Genomic DNA, 21,551 nt, shown 5'->3' on the forward strand with positions numbered 1-21,551 from the left:
AGTAGAAACAAGGTGCGGCAACGGATGGGATGTGTGGAGTGTGCAAGAGTGAAGAACGGAGGACAGCGCCGAGCTAATGAACCTGGGTAACTAAGTGTGGTAGTGCTTTTAACAGAAATAGGGCAATACGCACAAGGAAAAGATGGGACGAGCAATGCAGATGGTTACTCATCCTGTGTGTCAACTGTTCACTAACTCAGGGCACCTGCCACAGCCACGAGATGCTTTGGGATCAGGATATGAGTACATTAGGAGATGAGAAAGAATTTTCCCAACGGCAGCTATGTAGTAGATGTGGGTGCCTGGGTCAGTATTAAGTTGTAAACACCTGAGAAATTGATGCTTGGTGCTCCATGGTGAGAATAGGGGAATGGAGAGTGATGAGTGAAGATAACAGTGGGGTTGTGTTGGAGACAAGCATTCAGTTGACTGTCAGGGAAAGTGAGGTGCTACTCATTTTCTCACTCTCCAATCGGCTTGTCATGAACCGTCTTTCCCCCGTCGATTGCTTTGGGGGGGGGTAGTGGCCCCCACCTTGGAAACCCCTGCTGTAGATGTCCCTGAGCAGTAGCAAAGTGATTCATTTTTGGTGATTATGATTATGATGCATTTTCCCCTGGAGTGCCTTGAATCTCAGATGTGTGAGAGCCAGAAGTTTATTCCACACAGGTCTAGATTTCCATTAAGAGTTAATGAATTTTTCCTTTTATTTCGTGAGGAGTGGGGAGGCAAGGGTGGAGAGAGGAGAGAAGGGTTACAACCAAACAGGGATTCTAGACCAAGGATCAAACGCACACATTACTTGGCTTTAGAGTAACCTGTCCTAGGTAATACTTATTCCCATAAAATGTTTCACTACTCTGGAACTCCTAAGAACATTTCCAGGCGGGTGAAAAATGCACAGTAGAAGAAGATGCTACAGTTTTGGGCCTTCTACTTCAACCACACTAACACAGTTATGTCTGTGCATGTCAGCTCCCCAAACGGGTTCACAGTGCCCCAAATGCAGAGCCCGTGATGCCATAGCACTTTGACTGCACCTTAGCACATCCATAGCAAGCATTCACCTAGGTGCCACAGAATTGTAGGTAACAAAAATGGAAGCCGAGAGAGAATATGACTTGCCCATGGTTAGAAGCTTCTTGAAGATCGAGATTTAGAAGTAGAGGGACTTTGGAAGTTATCTACTCTGGTCCTCTCTCAATTTCGAGAAGAGGGAATTGAGAATGAGAGACATCGAGTGACTTGTCTAAGGTCTCACAGACAAAAACCTGACTAAATGTAGCATTCTTTCCACTGAATCACACTCTCTTTCCCGTAGTACCTTACACACAGATATTTAGTAAATATTTACAGAATAAATTGATGAATAGGTGTCATAGATCTACGACTAGAAGATAACTCAAGACCATCTAATCCAAATGATTTCACAGCTGAGGCCCAGGGAGTTCAGGTGACTTGCTTAAGGTTGACAGTATTGACAAAGGGACTTTTCCCAGCATCAGAACTTTGTGTCTTGACTGGCTGGGGAAATGGGAATGATTTAGGTCTGTGACCCATCAGGGTATTGACTATGTGGCCTTTAGCACCGTGCCCGGTGTGCAGTAGTTGCATAATACTGGTTGATCATGTACTACTTTGTATGGTTGACCCATTCCCATAATCATCCTGCTTGACAAATACAACCCGCCCCAGCCCCAGTTTGGGAAGGTATGAAATAATTCACATCTATATTTTATAAGTTTACACTCTACTTACAGGCCAAATTCTGAGAACGATTTCATATTTCTTTGATATATGTGGCTCTGGATGGAAAACTTTATTGCAAATTTGTGTTTCTTTAAGAATGGCCTAGCAGAAGTTTGTGAACTTAAGGTCCAAGTCGATTCTACTCACTGCTCTTTTCCTTACTTATGTCTGTACCTCACTGAGCCTTGCCTGCCCACTTCCAACAGGGTATGGACACAGATGATTGACCTTTTCTTACTATCTTGGACATTTCTTGGATAATTTTACCCCAATTTTGAGAAGCAAATATGCAATTTTATCTTCCCTGGTAAACTGTAATCAGTATTATGACTAATGGACCCTCCTCCTCCCCCCAATTTTGACTATAAAGTTTTGCATGTAAGTATTGCATGTAAGTAAATAAATGACTCTCTTTCCTCTAAAGGAAAAATAAGTCTAGGTTGAACAATCTAGTATATGCCTTTAAACTTCCCTGTTCCCCCTACCCTTTTATTTTGGCAAATACCTAATTCAGATGATGTACTTGTGATGTCTACCATTCCTGTGAAATCGAGCAACAGAAGATCGTTTACACAGTGAATTGGAACATGGTGATTATCGAATAGAACATGAGTTATGGTATTTTATATAGATCTTGGGCCCCTGTCCTGAGAGGTAGCAGAGTTGAGTCACGAGTACATGTTCCAGCAAGCATGCTTTGGCTTCAGGAACATCTCCTGCATAAGAAGAAAGGCCCATGTTCCTGGTATTCTGACCGCTGGACCCACAGTGGTTGAAATGCTTGGAGTGAGGCCAAGATTGACCCTCCAGTCCACACTGAAGTATCCCTTTCAGGTAACACATTCACTGTTGGTGTGTCATTAGGGCATATCTTAGACAGCTCCTTCTGAAAACGGTCAGGAAAGCCGCTCAACATGGTGCTGCCCCCACACAACAAAATATTGTTCATGAGGTGCCTTCTGAAGGCAGCGTCACACTTGTTGAGGCAGGTCATAGTCTGGGTATGAAGGCCCAGTTGCATGGATTTGATAAGGGAAGGCTTGAAGAACATCTCAGAACACAGGTAACGTTCTTGGCCGATAGTAATCTGTTTTCCATCTGGAAGCCGGTAGTTTATCATATCATCTTTAACGGAGGAGCTCTCTTGGATGGGATCAAGAGCCATAAAGCAGTATTTCTTCTTGATATCTTCTACAGTGTTTATTTGGTCTTCTGTAAAATTCTGATTCATTAACGTCATTAGATAAGTAGTAAGGTCAGAGCCAGCATAGTCTAGCCTACCTGTGATGTTTGGCAAAGGATATCCCTCAAAGATTGGGACCACATAGGAAACCCCATGGCCAACTTCTACCACCAAACCTGATGTCTTTCCATAAGAGTACATGGACAGTCGAGATTGATAGGCTATGTGCATTGCCGGAGTGTTGAAGCTTTCAAAGAGCATCTCTGCATACTTCTCCCTGTTGGTATAGGGACCCAGGGGAGGGTCTGACACCAGAACAGCATGTTCCTCTGTAGGGATCTTCATCTTGTGCAGAAAAAGATATTCCCAGATATCCTGCACTGTGTCCCAGTCCACGATGATACCGTGTCTCAGGGGATTAACTAACTTGAGGCGGGTATCGGGGTACAGGAGCTCACGTCCAATAAATGTTTCTTTTCGGTTGTCTCCAGTTTTAGCAGTCTCCATGTAAGGTTTCCCTACCATAGATGAAATCATGTGGCTAGGCCTTGGCTCTCCAGCATAGCCACATTTACAGTATCCCGTGCCAATGTCCACAACCACTGCCCTAATTTTCTTCACCCTCTTTGGTTTCTCCTTAACGAATGTAGAAAGGGCATTGTCTTCAGGTTTCTTCCTATTATTGACAAGCAGTGCCTTTTTTGCTGGACCTTCTGTCAAGGAGGCAACCTGGAAGGACTCGGGTTCGTTTGCTTTAACAAGTAGAGCTCTCCTTGCTGGACCTTCCCCGATGGTCGCTACCTGTGGAGCCCATGTCCTTGTGAACGCCATGTTTTCTCCCCTCCTCTCATGGACGACTCTTTCCTTAGGCTCATTTGGAGTAATACAGAGGAAGAGGCCAACATCAAAATGGTGACTTCAGAATCTTCCTGACAGTGACCTCACTGATTGTGACAGACGGCCACTGTTGCCAGCATCACCTTTTCTGACAACATGTGCAGTATTCCATATCCATTGACCCCACCTCTACATAAAAGGGAGGGAGCTTGGTCATTCTAATTAGTATAGAGTTACGTGAATCGAATGTTAAAATCTTCTAGGATGACTGTAGGAGAGAAGGTACCGAGGTCCGTTGCTAGTCACTGAGAATGGGAAGAGATTATGAAGCGGCAGCTATTAAAACCATGTGGTTAAAAAGTTGAGAGGTAAATCAGTGGAATACACTAGACAAGGAAGAAGCTGAAATGGAACTCGGTAACCCAGTGTTCAATAAACCCCCAAAATATAAATTACTAGGAAAAAATTCCCTACTTAATAAAAACTTATGGGGAAACTGGAAAGCAGTCTGACAGAAATTAGCCTTAGACCACCTCTTATACCATATTCCACATTTCAAAATGGATACATCATATCAAAGGTCATACCATAAAAAAATTAGAAGAGATAGATAATATACCTTTCAGAGCTGTAGGCAGATATGTTCTCAAAAATAATTAGAAATAAGAGGTAATTACAAAAGATACTATAGATACAAATTTTAATGCTATAAAATTGAAAAGGTTTTACATAAAAAAATTAACGTATCTAGGTTAAGAAGGGGAGTTGTCCAGTGGGGGGAAAAATGTTTATATCAAATTTCTCAGATCAGGATTTGGTATCCAAAATGTATACACAACTTAGATATATGTGTATGTAGATAGATACGTCTGTATCAGGTATCTCAAAAGTCTTAGTGAAGTTTTTATCTTTAATAACTCCAAGCCCCCTTTCTTAAGCTTTAATAGCTTAAAACTTCACTAGGACTTGGAACACCCTGTATATGATATAAGACCAAAAGCTGTCCCACAATCGATAATTGGGGCAGGGGTGAGAGGGAATACTGAGAGACGTTCTAGCAACGTAAAAACAAAAGATATCAGTAAGAAAGTCCTTTTTTAAAAAGAAAATAGCAGATGAACGTCCTGGTGGTCAGTCGATAGACAAAAATGATGGGGAAAGGTTATATAAATGGCCTTAAAAAGAAGGGAGGGTGTTGATCTACTGTAGAACCGTGCTTTAAGTTTACGTGAATATGCTTCATAGCTCTCTTTTCTGGAATGCATCCATGACTTTCAGGTATGCCTATAACCCCTCAGCTTAGCTGAAGTAGAAAAAGGGCATAGGACTTAAAATCAGAAGATCTGGATTCAGATCCTTTGCCATGGAACTAGATATTCAGCTTTGAGGATGACCTTCCCCCTCCCTGGACCTCCTCAAATGAAATGACTAGGTCTTCTTTACAGCCCCATCTAAATCTAACATTTTATGGTTCTAGCTTCCAAAGATCAGTACATTTGTTAAGATACCATGGTTACACATAACTTGGATTTCTTCCCAAAATGTCTAACATGATACAGTAGTTTCAACCAAGAATGTAGACTCTACTCCTGGCCCTGCTGATTAATAGCTATGTGACCTCAGATAAATCAGTTAATCTCTCTTAGCCTCCCTCAGTTTACTCACCTGTAAAATGAAGGCATGACATTTACATTATCTTCCTCACCAAACATAAGGATCTAAAATGCTTTATGAACTATAAATGTTACATGTTACATAACATTCTATTGTTCGTCCTTACCGTACTTGGAGCACATTTTAGTAATTACCCATTGTATGATTGGAGAAGTGTGAATTAAATCAGTGTGAGCCAGTGGATGATCTGGAAGTGAAACACAGTACTTGCTTCCTAGTGCCATACGCTGACTCCCAAACCTGCGTTCTTTGTGCCCTGTTTTCTCAGCAAGTACATAGAAAACAATTTAAATACCATTTAAGATAATAAAAAGTAGTGAGGACACTAGTGTTATGTTGTCCTTTAAATGAGTATAGAGGCTGATCTGGCTTGATTGTAGAAGTTGGACAATTTCTTAATGTCACTTATTTTAGCGCCCTCAAAAGCTATTGAATGTTGAGGATTCTGCATAAGTGATTACCTTGCCTCTTGTTTCCTCTCAGGACTATGAGGAAGCTGTACTGTTGCTGTTGGAAGGAGCTAACTGGGAAGAAGCATTAAGACTGGTAAGAGCTGTTGTGTTGATGGGTATTGGGTTAAGGTGGAAGGAAAGTCGCCTGAAGTCTTTGATCAGCTGACAACAGCTAGTGAGCTCATGCTCTCAGGCTGGGGTCTGAGGAAATGGAACTCACATTTTTTGTTCTTTCATTATAAATATGGAAATGAGCTCGGCCTTAATGGAACATATATTTATATTTGGTCTGAAATGAGTAAACTCTACCTTTCTTAGCTTTTATCAAACCCAGTACTCCAAGCTGCCATTCACTGGGTAAGATGCTCCCTCTCCAAAATGAGCTATTCCTAAAGAAGATTTAGTTATCTTTGGAGGGGGCCCATTCACATTCTTCCTGTTGTTATTGTTTGGTTTTTGCTTTTAGGTTTACAAATACAATCGGCTTGACATCATAGAGACAAATGTTAAACCTTCCATTTTAGAAGGTGAGTGTTTCATTTTATTAAATGGGGACTCATGCTTTAGACTGTCTCATTTGAAACAGAGAGGGAAAGACAATGAGAGGCCCTGACCGTTCTCTTTTCCAGTGCTGTCACACTCTGGGGAGTGAAGCCAGGCAGCACAGCAGATAGAGCGCGGGACCTTGAGTCAGGAACACCCAAGTTCAAGTTCAGATCTGTCCTCAGACCCTTATTAGTCAGTTTACCCTGCTTGCCTCAGTTTACTCATCTGTAAAAGGGGGATAATAATAGTACCTACTTCCCGGGGTTGATGTGAGGATAAAATGAGTTCATATTTACAAAGCACTGGACTAAAATTACCGTGCAGAATGTTTTAAAAGTCTCAGTGCAGATTTAAGCTGATGAAAGCCTAAAACCATTATTACATGTGCCAGTCTTACACATGTGATGCTTTTTTCCAGTCCCTGTCCTCCTTGACTTCTTTGGATCGTTTAGCATTGTCGGCCCTCCTTGATTTTCAAGATGCCGCACTCTGCGGCGCTCCCACTTTGATGCCTCCTTCTCCTGTTCGTTTTACTGATTTCTCTTCTTGGTCCCCTAAGAAAAGCTTTGTCACCAAGATTTGGTCAGATGATAAAATTATCTCTTTATTTTTCATTTCTATATTGATATTATTGCTTTATTAACTATATATAATACTGCCTCACACACAGAGTGGAGGTTGGACTCTCCCTTTCCTTTTTTCCTACTAAATGGTAAGATAGGTATTATATTGGCTAGTGAGAATTTTGCTATCTTGGTTAGAAAACTTTCAGAACTTTTGTTCCTTCCTGGCTTTGTTGCTTCTTTGCCTTTAAAACCATTCCAAAACTCTTTTTCCATTTTACTGCTCAGCCCAAAAAAACCACATGGTGTTTATGGACTCTCAGACAGCCATTTTCAACCGCCATAGAAAACGTTTGCTGGTGGTTCGAGAATTGAAGGAACAGATGCAACAAGCGAATCTAGGTAAGCGCTGAGGATTTAGGCGCTTGGCATACAGGGCGAGCAAAAGCTTACTCTGTCATTGCATATTGCACTTCACGGCGATATTAGAAAGATAACTTCAGTTATACTGAATCCACCTCAAAGTGAACATTTGTGGCTTTGACTTATGTTCAGTCACCTTACCCTGTTAAATGAAAATGTTTGGAAGGGAAACTCAGAAATCAATGAGTGTTTTTGTATGTCTTTAACTATGAATAAAGAAAATTTTGTTTATCCCCCTTCTCTTACAGATGATGACGTCCCAAATGGCCAGGAGTCAGACTTCTTCTCTGAAACTAGCAGTATGAGTGGCAGTGACATGACTGGCAGATACTCTCATAGTAACTCCAGGATATCTGCGTGTGTATACTGATTATTAAACAACTTAGTGTTTTCCTAGCACTGGGTTCTTCATACTATAAAATGCAAGTGTTTGGTATTCCCAGGACAGAGGTTGCTGCATGCAGTAGTGGAAGGAGTGCTGATTTTAGAAGCAGAGCCTGGTTCTGCCATTAATTTGCAATCTGGCGTTGGGCAAGTCACCCGTTGCTTCCAGGCCTCAGTTTCCTTATCTGTAAAATAAGAATACTAGAAGGTATTTAAACTCAGTCTGAATAATAATGTGAACTCATTAAGGTAGCTAGGTCCCCTCCTATCACATCCTCAATTACTATCTTGGAACTTAATTTCCCATTATTTTTTTCCCTGTGTTTAATTGTTTAAAGGTAACTTTATTTGATAGAGGGGGAAAAAAGCAAAATTGTAGTTAGGTTAGTTCTGCCTTTTCTTCATCACTCGTGTTATTGTCGTCCACCCAAAGATCACTATCTTGTTTTCCCAGGACAGATAAAAAGTCTTTTAGCATTCATTTCAAGCTTCTGTTGGATGAATTTAAATATTCTTAGAGTATTTTATGGGACCTTCATTCCTTTACATTCATCCACAACTACTTGACCTTGCTTCAGTTTGCTTAATCAATAAATTCTCCCCTTCTCAGAAACTTGAGTCCTTTAGTTATCTTCCCCTTATGGGCCATGTTAGAATCATTTTTATTTGTCTCATCAGAAATTCTTTCTTGAGAGCATCCCATCCCTTTTAAACTAACTTCCTTTGTAGAATCTTAGGCCTCAAGGTAGGACCTATCTTTTTATGAAATCTGATCTCCCTGAGCCTAGGATTCGGGTTGGACCATGCCTAACATTCTCCTTTTATCTATTACAGATAATATGATCATGTAGCCACTTCTTCCCCGAAACTGTCATCATTTCTAGTTTCAGAGGTCCTTGTGGTGTGTGTGATTGTTTGATGTTACCAGTCTAGCTAAATCTGAACATTTGTTCTGTATCCAAACACAAAGGCAGCAAGATGCAGAGGACCTGAGTTTGAATTTGCCCCTGCCACATACTCCTTGTATAATTTTGAGCAAGTCACTAAACGTTTCTTGGCCTCAATTTCATCATCCCAGTGAAGAATCCAGACTAGATGACTTTAAGGTCTTGTCCAATTCTAAATCTACTCCAAATTTAAATCTCCTTAAGGGAATTTCTTCTTTAATAATAGGTCTCAGTCATTTGTGGATTGGTCACTACCGTCCCACTCTACTTAGGTTCTCTGATTTTCCCATGAGAAGTCCTCCTTTTTGAAACTAATTCTCAAATCTCCTAATAGGAGATCCTCCAAGAATCGCCGAAAAGCAGAAAGAAAGAAGCACAGCCTCAAAGAGGGGAGTCCACTCGAAGACCTGGCCCTTTTGGAAGCCCTGAGTGAAGTGGTAAACAACATTGAAAAACTGAAAGGTATGTTCTTGATGCTCATGTGCCAAATACATTGGTTCATGTAGAAACTACTCCTTAAGAGGAGTTTTTTGGACAGACTTACTGGCTGACAGGAAACTAGTAACAAGCACAATGTCCTAGCCATAAGAAACAGGAGGTTTTGAACAAAGAGGAGCCATTTTTGATGCCTTTATGAAATGGCCCTGCCTTTGGAGTTAAAGTAGTTCACAGGAAATGAACACTCCAGAGCAATGAAGATGTCCTCCTAGATTCCCACAACGAACAATCAAACTTGAATTCTTTACACCACCACTGAATTAAAGGAAATCAGTAGAAGGGTAAATTAAGCCACAGTATGACTGTTTCCCATGAAGTAGAACTACTGAAAACTGCAGTTTATTGTTTGGAGGAGAGGAATATATAAGGATTGCAGCTGTAGTGTATGATGTTATCTATATTCCTTTTGGAAAACATAGCCTATGACCCCTTCAGTAATATTGAAGGGATCGAGGATGCAGATGCTTATTCTTAGGCCCTTGTGACTTCTCAAATTTATTCTCCCTAGATGAGATTTACCAGCTTTTAAAAGTACTCTTTCTCTTTGAGTATGATAAACAAGCAAGAGAGTTACAGAAAATGTTTGAGGATACTCTGCAGCTGATAGAAAGTTCGCTCCCAGAAATCTGGACCCCCTCCTGCCAGCAGAATCCAACTTTTCCTGTAAGTTTTCACTAACTTGATTCTCAGAGATTACATAATTTATATATCGCATTGCTTTGCTTTAAACTTTCATTTGGCAAGTAAGGGGATTTATGATTTGGTTCTTTTCTATGAGTTACCAAAAATAAATTTCCTTGGATTTTTTTGATTGGTGAACTGACCGGTAAACAAAATAAAAATCCAAGAAAATTTAGTTAAGGCAACTCAATAAAAAGGGACAATATGATGAATTCCCTCACTTATGAAAGGAAGGTTTAAAAATGAACAAAAACGGGCTGCATGAATACTGTAATCCCTAGAGATATATATCTATTTTTATATGTCTATGTGTGTGTGTGTGTGTGTGTGTGTGTGTGTGTGTGTGTGTGTGTGTGTGTGTATACCCTTTGAGGTAGGAAGGGTAAGTACCTTACAAATTGGAAAACTGAGCCTCAAAAAAAAGGTTAAATGAATGACTTACCTGGAACACACAATGAGTCTTTTATTTATATCGTAAATTTGACAGACATCATCCTGAATATTTCCAAAAAGAAAAAGAAAACTGTATATAAGTCCAAGATTGATGATAGCATTTCACCGAATCACAGAAGTTGGGAGTTGGAAGGGACCATCTTGTCTAACTCTTACCCAGAAGGAATCCCCACTGTAAACATACCTGACATGTGGTCATCCCACCCCAGCCAGAAGACCTCCAGGGAAGAGGAATTTACCAGCTTTAGACGCAGCCCATTCCATTTTTGGACACTTTTAATATTAGAAAGTTTTTCCTGACATTAAGGCAGAATTTTCTTTCTTTGCAACTTCCACCCATTACTCTTTGGAGCCCCACAGAGTAATGCTTCTCCCACACGACAGCCCTTTAGATTTTTTAGCACAATTATCATATGCTCCTTGAGTCTTTTCTTTTTCAGGCTTAACTTCTGTATAGCGGGTCCCAAAAATCTTAGTGCAGTTTTAAGCTAAGCTTAGCTTAAAGCTAAACTTAAAACTGTACTGAGCCTTTTGGGACCCTCTGTAGACTCAAAATGCTCATTCATTATCCTGGTTGTCATCCTATAGACAATATTCTTATCAGAGTGCTTCAATTTTGATGCCCAGAACTGGACCCAGTATTCCAGCTGAGGTCTGAAGAAGGCCTCTTGACTTTAAATATCCTTTGCAGTTGTTCTCTTTATGTTATGATTAGTTGTTAGTATATATTCTCTTGATTTTCCTTTCTTCGTGCTGCATTAGGTCATAGAAGCCTTCCCATATGTCTCTGAATTCCTCGTAGTCATCATTGCATGGTGGAGGTGGGGGTAGGAGTGACCCAGACCTATGATGTCTTTGGTAGAGTAGGTCAGCAACTGTTCTGCAACTTTTGGTCTTAGGGCATTGCCTGGGGCACTCAGAGGCTCAGCTGTTTGCCCCTGGTCACATAGTAGGTGTATGCCCAAGTTGGGCCTTAAACAGGGTTCTTCCTTACTCTGGGACTAGCACTTTATCACTTTGCTATGCCGCCCCACTAGGCCATGACAATGACAGAACACTTATTTTTTGTTATTAACTCTAGTGTAGCATCACTTAATGAATTCCCAGCAAATATTTTTTTGCATGCATGTATACATACATAGGGTTCAGATCCTCAAAACCAAAGCTTTTTCCTCTAGTAAGGAAGAATTGAAAGTAAATAAAGCCATTTGTTGGGGTTCACACATTCTTATTCTTCTGAGAATTGTGTGGCTATGCTGGCAATGTATCTTGGAGAAGCCCTGCCCTCATTCGTCTGGTAGATCCTTTGAATGCTGTAGACAGTTTGCACCCACAACAAAAAAAAATTCTTCTTGAATGTGCTGCTAATAATATTGCTGTTTTCTGCTTAGGTTATGGGTCCCAATTCAACTGCAAACAGCATCATGGCTTCTTACCGACAACAAAAGGCTTCAGCTCCTGTTTTCCAGGGTTAGTTTTTCTTTTTTTTAAATTGTTTTTTTAATTTTTAGTTTATCAGACTCAGTTCCACAGGTTTTTGAGTTCCAAATTTTCTCTTCCTCCCTCTGGTCTCCCTTTCCACCCCAGATGGCATGTAATCCAACATAGGTTCTACATATACCTTCGCATTAAACTTATTTACATAATAGTCAAGTTGTAAAGAAGAATCATAACCAGTGGAGTGAATCATGAGAAAAAAACAAATGAAATCAAAAAAAGGGAAAAAAAGAGAGCAAATAGTGTGCCTCAATCTGCATTCAGACTGCATAGTTCTTTCTCTGGATGCGCAGAGCTTTTTCCATCATGAGCCTTTTGGAGCTCTCTTTGAACCTTGCATTGATGAGAGGAGACAAGTCTATCAAAGTTAGTCCTTACAGATACTGTGTGTCTGTAATTGTATATAATGTTCTCCAGGTTAGTTTTTCAAAGGAATATGGATATATTAGTAAGCTGAAGAAAAAACTTTAGATCATTTCAACTTTCTGGTCACTGTTTTCACAAGTTCTTGGTTTTAGATTGATAGGAATTTGTTTCTCATTCAAGTCAAATTCCATCATAGCAAACCTGAGGATCATTGAGAGTGTCCAAATTCCTTGGTTATATTAGAATTTGATTGTATTAAATTTGATAGAGCTTTAGAAATGTAAGCTATCAGCCGAAAATCTCTTGTTAAATCAAGATTTTACATGGAATCAGATGAAGGCAGTGTCTCTAAGATCTTGTTACCTCCTGGAGTTGGATACAGTCACGTGAGGAAATTGGAAGAAATGGCCATAGCAGGTCGTTGGGAAGAGGACAAAATCCCAACCTTGCTACCAAGTTGTATTAATAAGTGTTGAGAAGCACTTAAAATGAGTATTGTCTTTCCATTATGTGTACGTCAGGGAAGTGGCACGTAATTCCCAAGAACACGGAGTGTTAGCCATTTCTAATAATAGACAAAAAATAAGATCAGAATCGTTTGTTTTCTGGGTTGCTGTTGACAATATATCAACCAGATGTTGAATTTTGGGGTTTCAAGGATCTTAGAATATAATTTTGCTTCTCTCACTAAAGATAGATTTGATGTATCATTCAGATTTTTCTGTTTTTTTCCCCCCTTTTCCAGGTACAGAACTTTTCATCCCTCCGAAGATCAATAAAACTATCCAGTGGAAACTGAGCCTTCTAGAGTAATTCTCTTGCCATTTGGAGTTGCTCTGAGGGTGATTAGTAATATTTTAAACTCCTCTCAGTCTTTTCCCATCCCTATCTTGAGGTCCTAATATCTGAACTTTGGAGAATACAAGAGGAATATCCTCTGAAATTACTATTACTTTTTGGGTCAGATCTTGGCTAACACCTTAAAATTACTTTTTTTAGAGTACTCATCTCTTTATTGTCTTACGCTGTACTCAGTTTTTGAAACAGAGACTTGCGTCTGTATGCAGTATCAAGTTATAAGAACCTTATTCATGGTGTTCGTAAAAGTTAGTGAGTACTGCTTAGTGCAGGAGTCAGGACTGGCTTCACTTTTCACTACACTTTCAACACAATGGCAAATCACTTAGTCTTTGTGCCTTGTTCCTTCATCTTTAAAATGAGAATGATTCCTACTTTCGACCTCACAAGAGTATTGTGAGGGCAAATGCCTTCGTGCCCATAACATGCTTGAAGTTCCTGGAGAAAGGCAATATATGTGAAAAATAAGCTGCTAATAGTTGTACCACCTAAAGATTTGTGAACATCGATGATTTATGTATCTTTTTCCAAATTAACTAAAGCATGATAAAAAGTTTTATGATTCCATTGAATTTTTAAACTCTCCTATTTGTCAGTTTTCACTTAGTTGGCAATTGTTACTTTCATAAAAACTACAGGCATACCTTCACAAATAGTAAGCTTCCAGATGCTGAGTTTTTACCTCCTACATAGCTGGGTTATATATGTGGACTGCCTTGATAGATTGCCTCAATACTTACTGCTAGTGAGATAGCAGTGTTAGAAGATGGACTCAAAATGCCTGTGAAATACTGTTACGCTCACAACAGAATTTAGCAGAGTGCCTGCATAGCATATAAAATGTAATAATAACTCCTGTTTTTCCAAAGACTGTTTCCTTTTATTAGTGTCTTAGGCAGAGTCTCAGCTACTACTGTGTTTTGATTATGGGTGTTCTAATTTCCATTCCATTCTTTTTGACAAATAGCAGATTTTTCAAGATGATTTTCTTCCCTGTTTTGAGGAAAGAAGTTGGCATTAAGAGGCAGATGAGGTGTGGGGATACAAATGCAGAGCTTGACAGTCTAGTTCATTCTGATTACACTTCATGGCTGTTGGGTCTTATCCAAAACCTTCCATGAGCTAGCCTTTATATGAAATAAAACCACAAAACAGCCCATATGCAGTTCTTACTGATTACAGAATGTAAACCACCAAGAAATTCTATTTCTGTTACTTTGAATAGATACAGAATACTAATAGGAGATTTTTTACACCCCTACTTGTCTTTGGTAACTTTCTGATAAATCTCTAGTCAAATTTGTCTTATTTGATACTGCTTTAAGCAAATTATAAAAAGCAAAGTTTTAGCTTGGAATAGAAATAAAATATTTGCACAATTTTCCATCCTGCAAGCCCTGTAACAAGTAGGATCATACTACTTAAGAGATGAAGAAGATTAGAGGCTGGGCTCTGATAATTTGGCATTCAGTAAGCATTTATTAAGCACATACCGTGTTTAAGGCTTTGGAAAAATGCATCCAAAAATTAAAAATGGCTCCTACACGCGAGGAATTTATGTGTTACTAGAATCCCAAAGGATTTCTTTTACTGCCCAGAGCGTTAGTAAGAATACCAGATCTCTTAAGAATGCTGAGACTACATCATGGCTCAACAAATTGTGGTTCATTATATAATGGAATATTATTGTGGTGTGAAGAATACAGAGACTCCTGGGGGAAACAGGGAAGTAAACTGAACCCGGAAAAAATGTTGCATAATGATTCCAACAGCGAAAAACGGAAAGAATAAAAAAGCATCTATTACAATAAGCTAACTTGGACCTGAAAAAGAGATGTGAAAATACGCCCCCTTCTCTTTGCAGAGGAGATCCATAGGTGTGGAACACTTCACATACCGTGGGGGTGAGAGCTATATTGAGAAATTAAAGTGATGTAAAAATGAAAGACGCCAATAAAAATGTTTAAGTTGAATCAAAAAAGTATGTGTGTGTGTATGTATATATATATATATATATATATATATATATATATATATATATATATATATATATATATATATATATATATATATTGTGTGTGTGTGTGTGTATATATATATATATATACACACACATATACATATATACACACACACACAACATATACAATCAATTTATAGTGATCCTTTTCTAAAAAAAAAATATACCATCATAGTACCTAAGTGGATTGCCTTACCTGCATGAGGCCTTTCCCTGCCTTGTCAGTACCACCACCCTCACCTGCCCTCCCCCTTGCAACGTCCCCCCCCCAAAAAAAATTACCTTATATTTAGGACATAAACTCCTTGGGGGCATTTTTGTATTTTTAGCTTGGCACATAGTAGACACTTAAATGTTTCTTGATTGGTTGGTTGAGTGAATATGAGCAAATGGGAAGAGATTGACTGAAGTGAGGCATGTTGAGTTTTTTATAGCCCAACCAGCCCAAGGAAGAAGCTAATTTCAAGGACAGTAATGATTCCCTATTGCCTACTAAATAAAGACAGTGTTCAAGTCTTTGCATAATCTGGCTCCGAACTGTCTTTCTCACTTTTTCTAGTTCTATTTCTCATCGTGTGCTCTGTACTTCAGCCAAACTGGATCCCTCTTTCTTGTCTGAATGGATCCCATACTTTCTAATGTGCTTTTGGTTGTATTTTCCCAAACCTGCTCCCGTTACACACGCACAAATGCACGCTTCATCCTGTCTCTGATGTATTGCCCTCCTTCAAGACCAGAAAATGGCACCTTTTCCAATGAGCCTTCCCTCATCTCTTCTGATTTGAAACCTCTCCCTCATCTCAACATTTTGCATTCCTCTTAAGCATTTATCATATTTTAGTTTTACTCATGTGTCTGTATACATTTCATTACTGCTACTACGTGGTAAATTTTTGGAGAGCATGAGGAACGTAGCTTGCTTATTTTTGCATTTCTAGAGCCTAGTACAGTACATTGCATATGTGGATGCTTAATATTTGTTTAATTAATTTGCCTCATGAGACATAGTGAAACCAGGAAAAAATTGTACAAGGTGACATCACCTTAATTTAGGATCGTCATCTAAAGGGGTTGCACAAATGCATGAGGGGCCCACAGGAGGTAATGTTTGACACAATGGCCATTGAACAGGCCACGGTACCAGGATACCAAGGCAAGAATGAAATGTTCCCTGCCCTCCAGCAGCTCCGATCCTGTTTGAGGAGATACCATGTACGTAAATGCGCATGTACAAGATGTATGCAAAATACATAGAAGGTGATTTTGCAAGGGTAGGCACTAGGACCTAGGAGGATCAGGAAAGGCTTCGTGTAAAAGGTAATATTTGAGGTGAGCTTTGAAAGAAACAGGATTTTATGAGGCGAGAGTGTGGAAGGAGAACTTTCCAGCCACGAGGGATAGCCAGAGGCACACAGGGAAGATGAGCGTTGTAAGGAACGGCAAGGAGGACAGTTTGGCCGTATCCTAGAGTGCAGAAGGGAGTAACGTGTAACCTAGAAACGTAGGTTGGAGCCAGCATTTCGATGCCAAACAAAGGAGTTTATATTTGATCCTAGAACCAATAGGAAGGTTCCAGAATTTACTGAGTGGGACAGCAGACTTGCAGAAAGTCCTTTTGGCATCTGGGTGGAGAACAGATTAGAATGGGGATTAGGACACTACTGCAACAATATAGGTGAGAAGTCTTGAGGGTTTGAACTGGAGTAATAGCAGTGTGAGTAGAGAAGAGGGAATAGAAGTAGAAACAAGGTGCGGCAACGGATGGGATGTGTGGAGTGTGCAAGAGTGAAGAACGGAGGACAGCGCCGAGCTAATGAACCTGGGTAACTAAGTGTGGTAGTGCTTTTAACAGAAATAGGGCAATACGCACAAGGAAAAGATGGGACGAGCAATGCAGATGGTTACTCATCCTGTGTGTCAACTGTTCACTAACTCAGGGCACCTGCCACAGCCACGAGATGCTTTGGGATCAGGATATGAGTACATTAGGAGATGAGAAAGAATTTTCCCAACGGCAGCTATGTAGTAGATGTGGGTGCCTGGGTCAGTATTAAGTTGTAAACACCTGAGAAATTGATGCTTGGTGCTCCATGGTGAGAATAGGGGAATGGAGAGTGATGAGTGAAGATAACAGTGGGGTTGTGTTGGAGACAAGCATTCAGTTGACTGTCAGGGAAAGTGAGGTGCTACTCATTTTCTCACTCTCCAATCGGCTTGTCATGAACCGTCTTTCCCCCGTCGATTGCTTTGGGGGGGGGGTAGTGGCCCCCACCTTGGAAACCCCTGCTGTAGATGTCCCTGAGCAGTAGCAAAGTGATTCATTTTTGGTGATTATGATTATGATGCATTTTCCCCTGGAGTGCCTTGAATCTCAGATGTGTGAGAGCCAGAAGTTTATTCCACACAGGTCTAGATTTCCATTAAGAGTTAATGAATTTTTCCTTTTATTTCGTGAGGAGTGGGGAGGCAAGGGTGGAGAGAGGAGAGAAGGGTTACAACCAAACAGGGATTCTAGACCAAGGATCAAACGCACACATTACTTGGCTTTAGAGTAACCTGTCCTAGGTAATACTTATTCCCATAAAATGTTTCACTACTCTGGAACTCCTAAGAACATTTCCAGGCGGGTGAAAAATGCACAGTAGAAGAAGATGCTACAGTTTTGGGCCTTCTACTTCAACCACACTAACACAGTTATGTCTGTGCATGTCAGCTCCCCAAACGGGTTCACAGTGCCCCAAATGCAGAGCCCGTGATGCCATAGCACTTTGACTGCACCTTAGCACATCCATAGCAAGCATTCACCTAGGTGCCACAGAATTGTAGGTAACAAAAATGGAAGCCGAGAGAGAATATGACTTGCCCATGGTTAGAAGCTTCTTGAAGATCGAGATTTAGAAGTAGAGGGACTTTGGAAGTTATCTACTCTGGTCCTCTCTCAATTTCGAGAAGAGGGAATTGAGAATGAGAGACATCGAGTGACTTGTCTAAGGTCTCACAGACAAAAACCTGACTAAATGTAGCATTCTTTCCACTGAATCACACTCTCTTTCCCGTAGTACCTTACACACAGATATTTAGTAAATATTTACAGAATAAATTGATGAATAGGTGTCATAGATCTACGACTAGAAGATAACTCAAGACCATCTAATCCAAATGATTTCACAGCTGAGGCCCAGGGAGTTCAGGTGACTTGCTTAAGGTTGACAGTATTGACAAAGGGACTTTTCCCAGCATCAGAACTTTGTGTCTTGACTGGCTGGGGAAATGGGAATGATTTAGGTCTGTGACCCATCAGGGTATTGACTATGTGGCCTTTAGCACCGTGCCCGGCGTGCAGTAGTTGCATAATACTGGTTGATCATGTACTACTTTGTATGGTTGACCCATTCCCATAATCATCCTGCTTGACAAATACAACCCGCCCCAGCCCCAGTTTGGGAAGGTATGAAATAATTCACATCTATATTTTATAAGTTTACACTCTACTTACAGGCCAAATTCTGAGAACGATTTCATATTTCTTTGATATATGTGGCTCTGGATGGAAAACTTTATTGCAAATTTGTGTTTCTTTAAGAATGGCCTAGCAGAAGTTTGTGAACTTAAGGTCCAAGTCGATTCTACTCACTGCTCTTTTCCTTACTTATGTCTGTACCTCACTGAGCCTTGCCTGCCCACTTCCAACAGGGTATGGACACAGATGATTGACCTTTTCTTACTATCTTGGACATTTCTTGGATAATTTTACCCCAATTTTGAGAAGCAAATATGCAATTTTATCTTCCCTGGTAAACTGTAATCAGTATTATGACTAATGGACCCTCCTCCTCCCCCCAATTTTGACTATAAAGTTTTTTTGCATGTTAAGTATTGCATGTAAGTAAATAAATGACTCTCTTTCCTCTAAAGGAAAAATAAGTCTAGGTTGAACAATCTAGTATATGCCTTTAAACTTCCCTGTTCCCCCTACCCTTTTATTTTGGCAAATACCTAAGTCAGATGATGTACTTGTGATGTCTGCCATTCCTGTGAAATCGAGCAACAGAAGATCGTTTACACAGTGAATTGGAACATGGTAATTATTGAATAGAACATGAGTTATGGTATTTTATATAGATCTTGGGCCCCTGTCCTGAGAGATAGCAGAGTTGAGTCACGAGTACATGTTCCAGCAAGCATGCTTTGGCTTCAGAAACATCTCCTGTATAAGAAGAAAGGCCCGTGTTCCTGGTATTCTGACCGCTGGACCCACAGTGGTTGAAATGCTTGGAGTGAGGCCAAGATTGACCCTCCAGTCCACACTGAAGTATCCCTTTCAGGTAACACATTCATTGTTGGTGTGTCATTAGGGCATATCTTAGACAACTCCTTCTGAAAACGGTCAGGAAAGCCGCTCAACATGGTGCTGCCCCCACACAACAAAATATTGTTCATGAGGTCCCTTTTGAGGGCAACGTCACATTTGTTGAGGCAGGTCATAGTCTGGGTATGAAGGCCCAGTTGCATGGATTTGATAAGGGAAGGCTTGAAGAACATCTCAGAACACAGGTAACGTTCTTGGCCGATAGTAATCTGTTTTCCATCTGGAAGCCGGTAGTTTATCATATCATCTTTAACGGAGGAGCTCTCTTGGATGGGATCAAGAGCCATAAAGCAGTATTTCTTCTTGATATCTTCTACAGTGTTTATCTGGTCTTCTGTAAAATGCTTCCCAGATTGATTCATTAACGTCATTAGATAAGTAGTAAGGTCAGAGCCAGCATAGTCTAGCCTACCTGTGATGTTTGGCAAAGGATATCCCTCAAAGATTGGGACCACATAGGAAACCCCATGGCCAACTTCTACCACCAAACCTGATGTCTTTCCATAAGAGTACATGGACAGTCGAGATTGATAGGCTATGTGCATTGCCGGAGTGTTGAAGCTTTCAAAGAGCATCTCTGCATACTTCTCCCTGTTGGTATAGGGACCCAGGGGAGGGTCTGACACCAGAACAGCATGTTCCTCTGTAGGGATCTTCATCTCGTGCAAAAAAAGATATTCCCAGATATCCTGCACTGTGTCCCAGTCCACGATGATACCGTGTCTCAGGGGATTAACTAACTTGAGGCGGGTATCGGGGTACAGGAGCTCACGTCCAATAAATGTTTCTTTTCGGTTGTCTCCAGTTTTAGCAGTCTCCATGTAAGGTTTCCCTACCGTAGATGAAATCACGTGGCTAGGCCTTGGCTCTCCAGCATAGCCACATTTACAGTATCCCGTGCCAATGTCCACAACCACTGCCCTAATTTTCTTCACCCTCTTTAGTTTCTCCTTAACGAATGTAGAAAGGGCATTGTCTTCACGTTTCTTCCTATTATTGACAAGCAGTGCCTTTTTTGCTGGACCTTCTGTCAAGGAGGCAACCTGGAAGGACTCGGGTTCGTTTGCTTTAACAAGTAGAGCTCTCTTTGCTGGACCTTCCCCGATGGTCGCTACCTGTGGAGCCCATGTCCTTGTGAATGCCATGTTTTCTCCCCTCCTCTCATGGGTGACTCTTTCCTTAGGCTCAATTGGAGTAATACAGAGGAAGAGGCCAACATCAAAATGGTGACTTCAGAATCTTCCTGACAGTGACCTCACTGATTGTGACAGAAGGCAACTGTTGGCACAGCCTGGTGGAATAATGATTTTCAGTCACTGAGAAGTTTTGTGTGCTCTAGGATAAATCTTGGATTAAAAAAGTTGGTCATTTCTGTGTGCTCTTTTCCTAGGACTACCCACTTTAAATCACTCAAACCTCCTTATGTGGGTGGTTTCTTTTTTCCTTATGTCTGCCCCTCAGTGGTTCTCAGTCTTTTTGGTGAATGACTACAATGGGGAAAATCATTGTGGACCAACTTATTTTTCCTCTTCCCATTTACTGTGACCCCCCTCAAATGTGTGTATGTGTGTATTATATATATATACATATATGTATCCCTGAGAAAATGAGACTAAATGGTATTTTTAAAATTAAATATCATAAAAATAATTCATGGCAGAAATAAAGATATATTCCTTTTTTCTATCATAACAGTGCCCAAGGAGATGCTTGCTGGTTAATGAAAATTCCCTCAAATTACCTTACTAAGAACCACTACTTAGTAAGTAAGCTGCCTGGAACCTGTTCCACCCCATCTCCCTACTAGCAAACTTAGACACCATTGCCCTATGGGACTAAAGGTGTTAGCTGGGTTATGGTCCTATTCAGCCTTTTAACTCTGCAAAACTACAGGGGAGACACAGCTTCTCAAAGTAATGTTAGGCAGGCCCTATTACAAACAAACATAAAACTAACAAAAACAATTCTTCAAGAATGTTTTTGCTTATAACAGAGAAGGTTACATATTTTCTGCTTGTCTTAAAGAAAATGGAATGGGCCTGTGGGTTTCA

The 21,551-nt window shown here is 40.4% G+C and overlaps 3 protein-coding genes across 3 annotated transcripts in view; 1 reads left to right on the plus strand and 2 right to left on the minus strand.

The window, feature by feature from the left end:
• The window catches only part of ELP1 (elongator acetyltransferase complex subunit 1), a 68,240-nt gene extending 54,574 nt beyond the window's left edge, over window positions 1–13,666 (plus strand). Inside the window, exons 30-37 of the mRNA XM_036738143.1 lie at window positions 5,927–5,989; window positions 6,362–6,422; window positions 7,293–7,406; window positions 7,676–7,784; window positions 9,093–9,220; window positions 9,765–9,919; window positions 11,782–11,860; window positions 12,999–13,666. Of these exons, the coding sequence (XP_036594038.1) occupies window positions 5,927–5,989; window positions 6,362–6,422; window positions 7,293–7,406; window positions 7,676–7,784; window positions 9,093–9,220; window positions 9,765–9,919; window positions 11,782–11,860; window positions 12,999–13,066 (777 nt within the window). The 3' untranslated portion in view covers window positions 13,067–13,666. The remainder of the gene's footprint in view (window positions 1–5,926; window positions 5,990–6,361; window positions 6,423–7,292; window positions 7,407–7,675; window positions 7,785–9,092; window positions 9,221–9,764; window positions 9,920–11,781; window positions 11,861–12,998) is intronic.
• Window positions 2,453–3,778, minus strand: LOC118831043 (actin-like protein 7A). The gene has a single exon (XM_036738218.1). The coding sequence runs from the start codon at window positions 3,761–3,763 to the stop codon at window positions 2,453–2,455; it is 1,311 nt and encodes a 436-aa protein (XP_036594113.1). The 5' UTR covers window positions 3,764–3,778.
• A 5,659-nt stretch (window positions 13,667–19,325) lies between the features above and the next one.
• Window positions 19,326–20,660, minus strand: ACTL7A (actin like 7A). Its single transcript, XM_036739297.1, has one exon. The coding sequence runs from the start codon at window positions 20,643–20,645 to the stop codon at window positions 19,326–19,328; it is 1,320 nt and encodes a 439-aa protein (XP_036595192.1). The 5' UTR covers window positions 20,646–20,660.
• Window positions 20,661–21,551: the final 891 nt, after the last annotated feature.

Source organism: Trichosurus vulpecula, chromosome 9 (genome assembly GCF_011100635.1).
Source record: "Trichosurus vulpecula isolate mTriVul1 chromosome 9, mTriVul1.pri, whole genome shotgun sequence".
NCBI classification, from domain to species: domain Eukaryota; kingdom Metazoa; phylum Chordata; class Mammalia; order Diprotodontia; family Phalangeridae; genus Trichosurus; species Trichosurus vulpecula.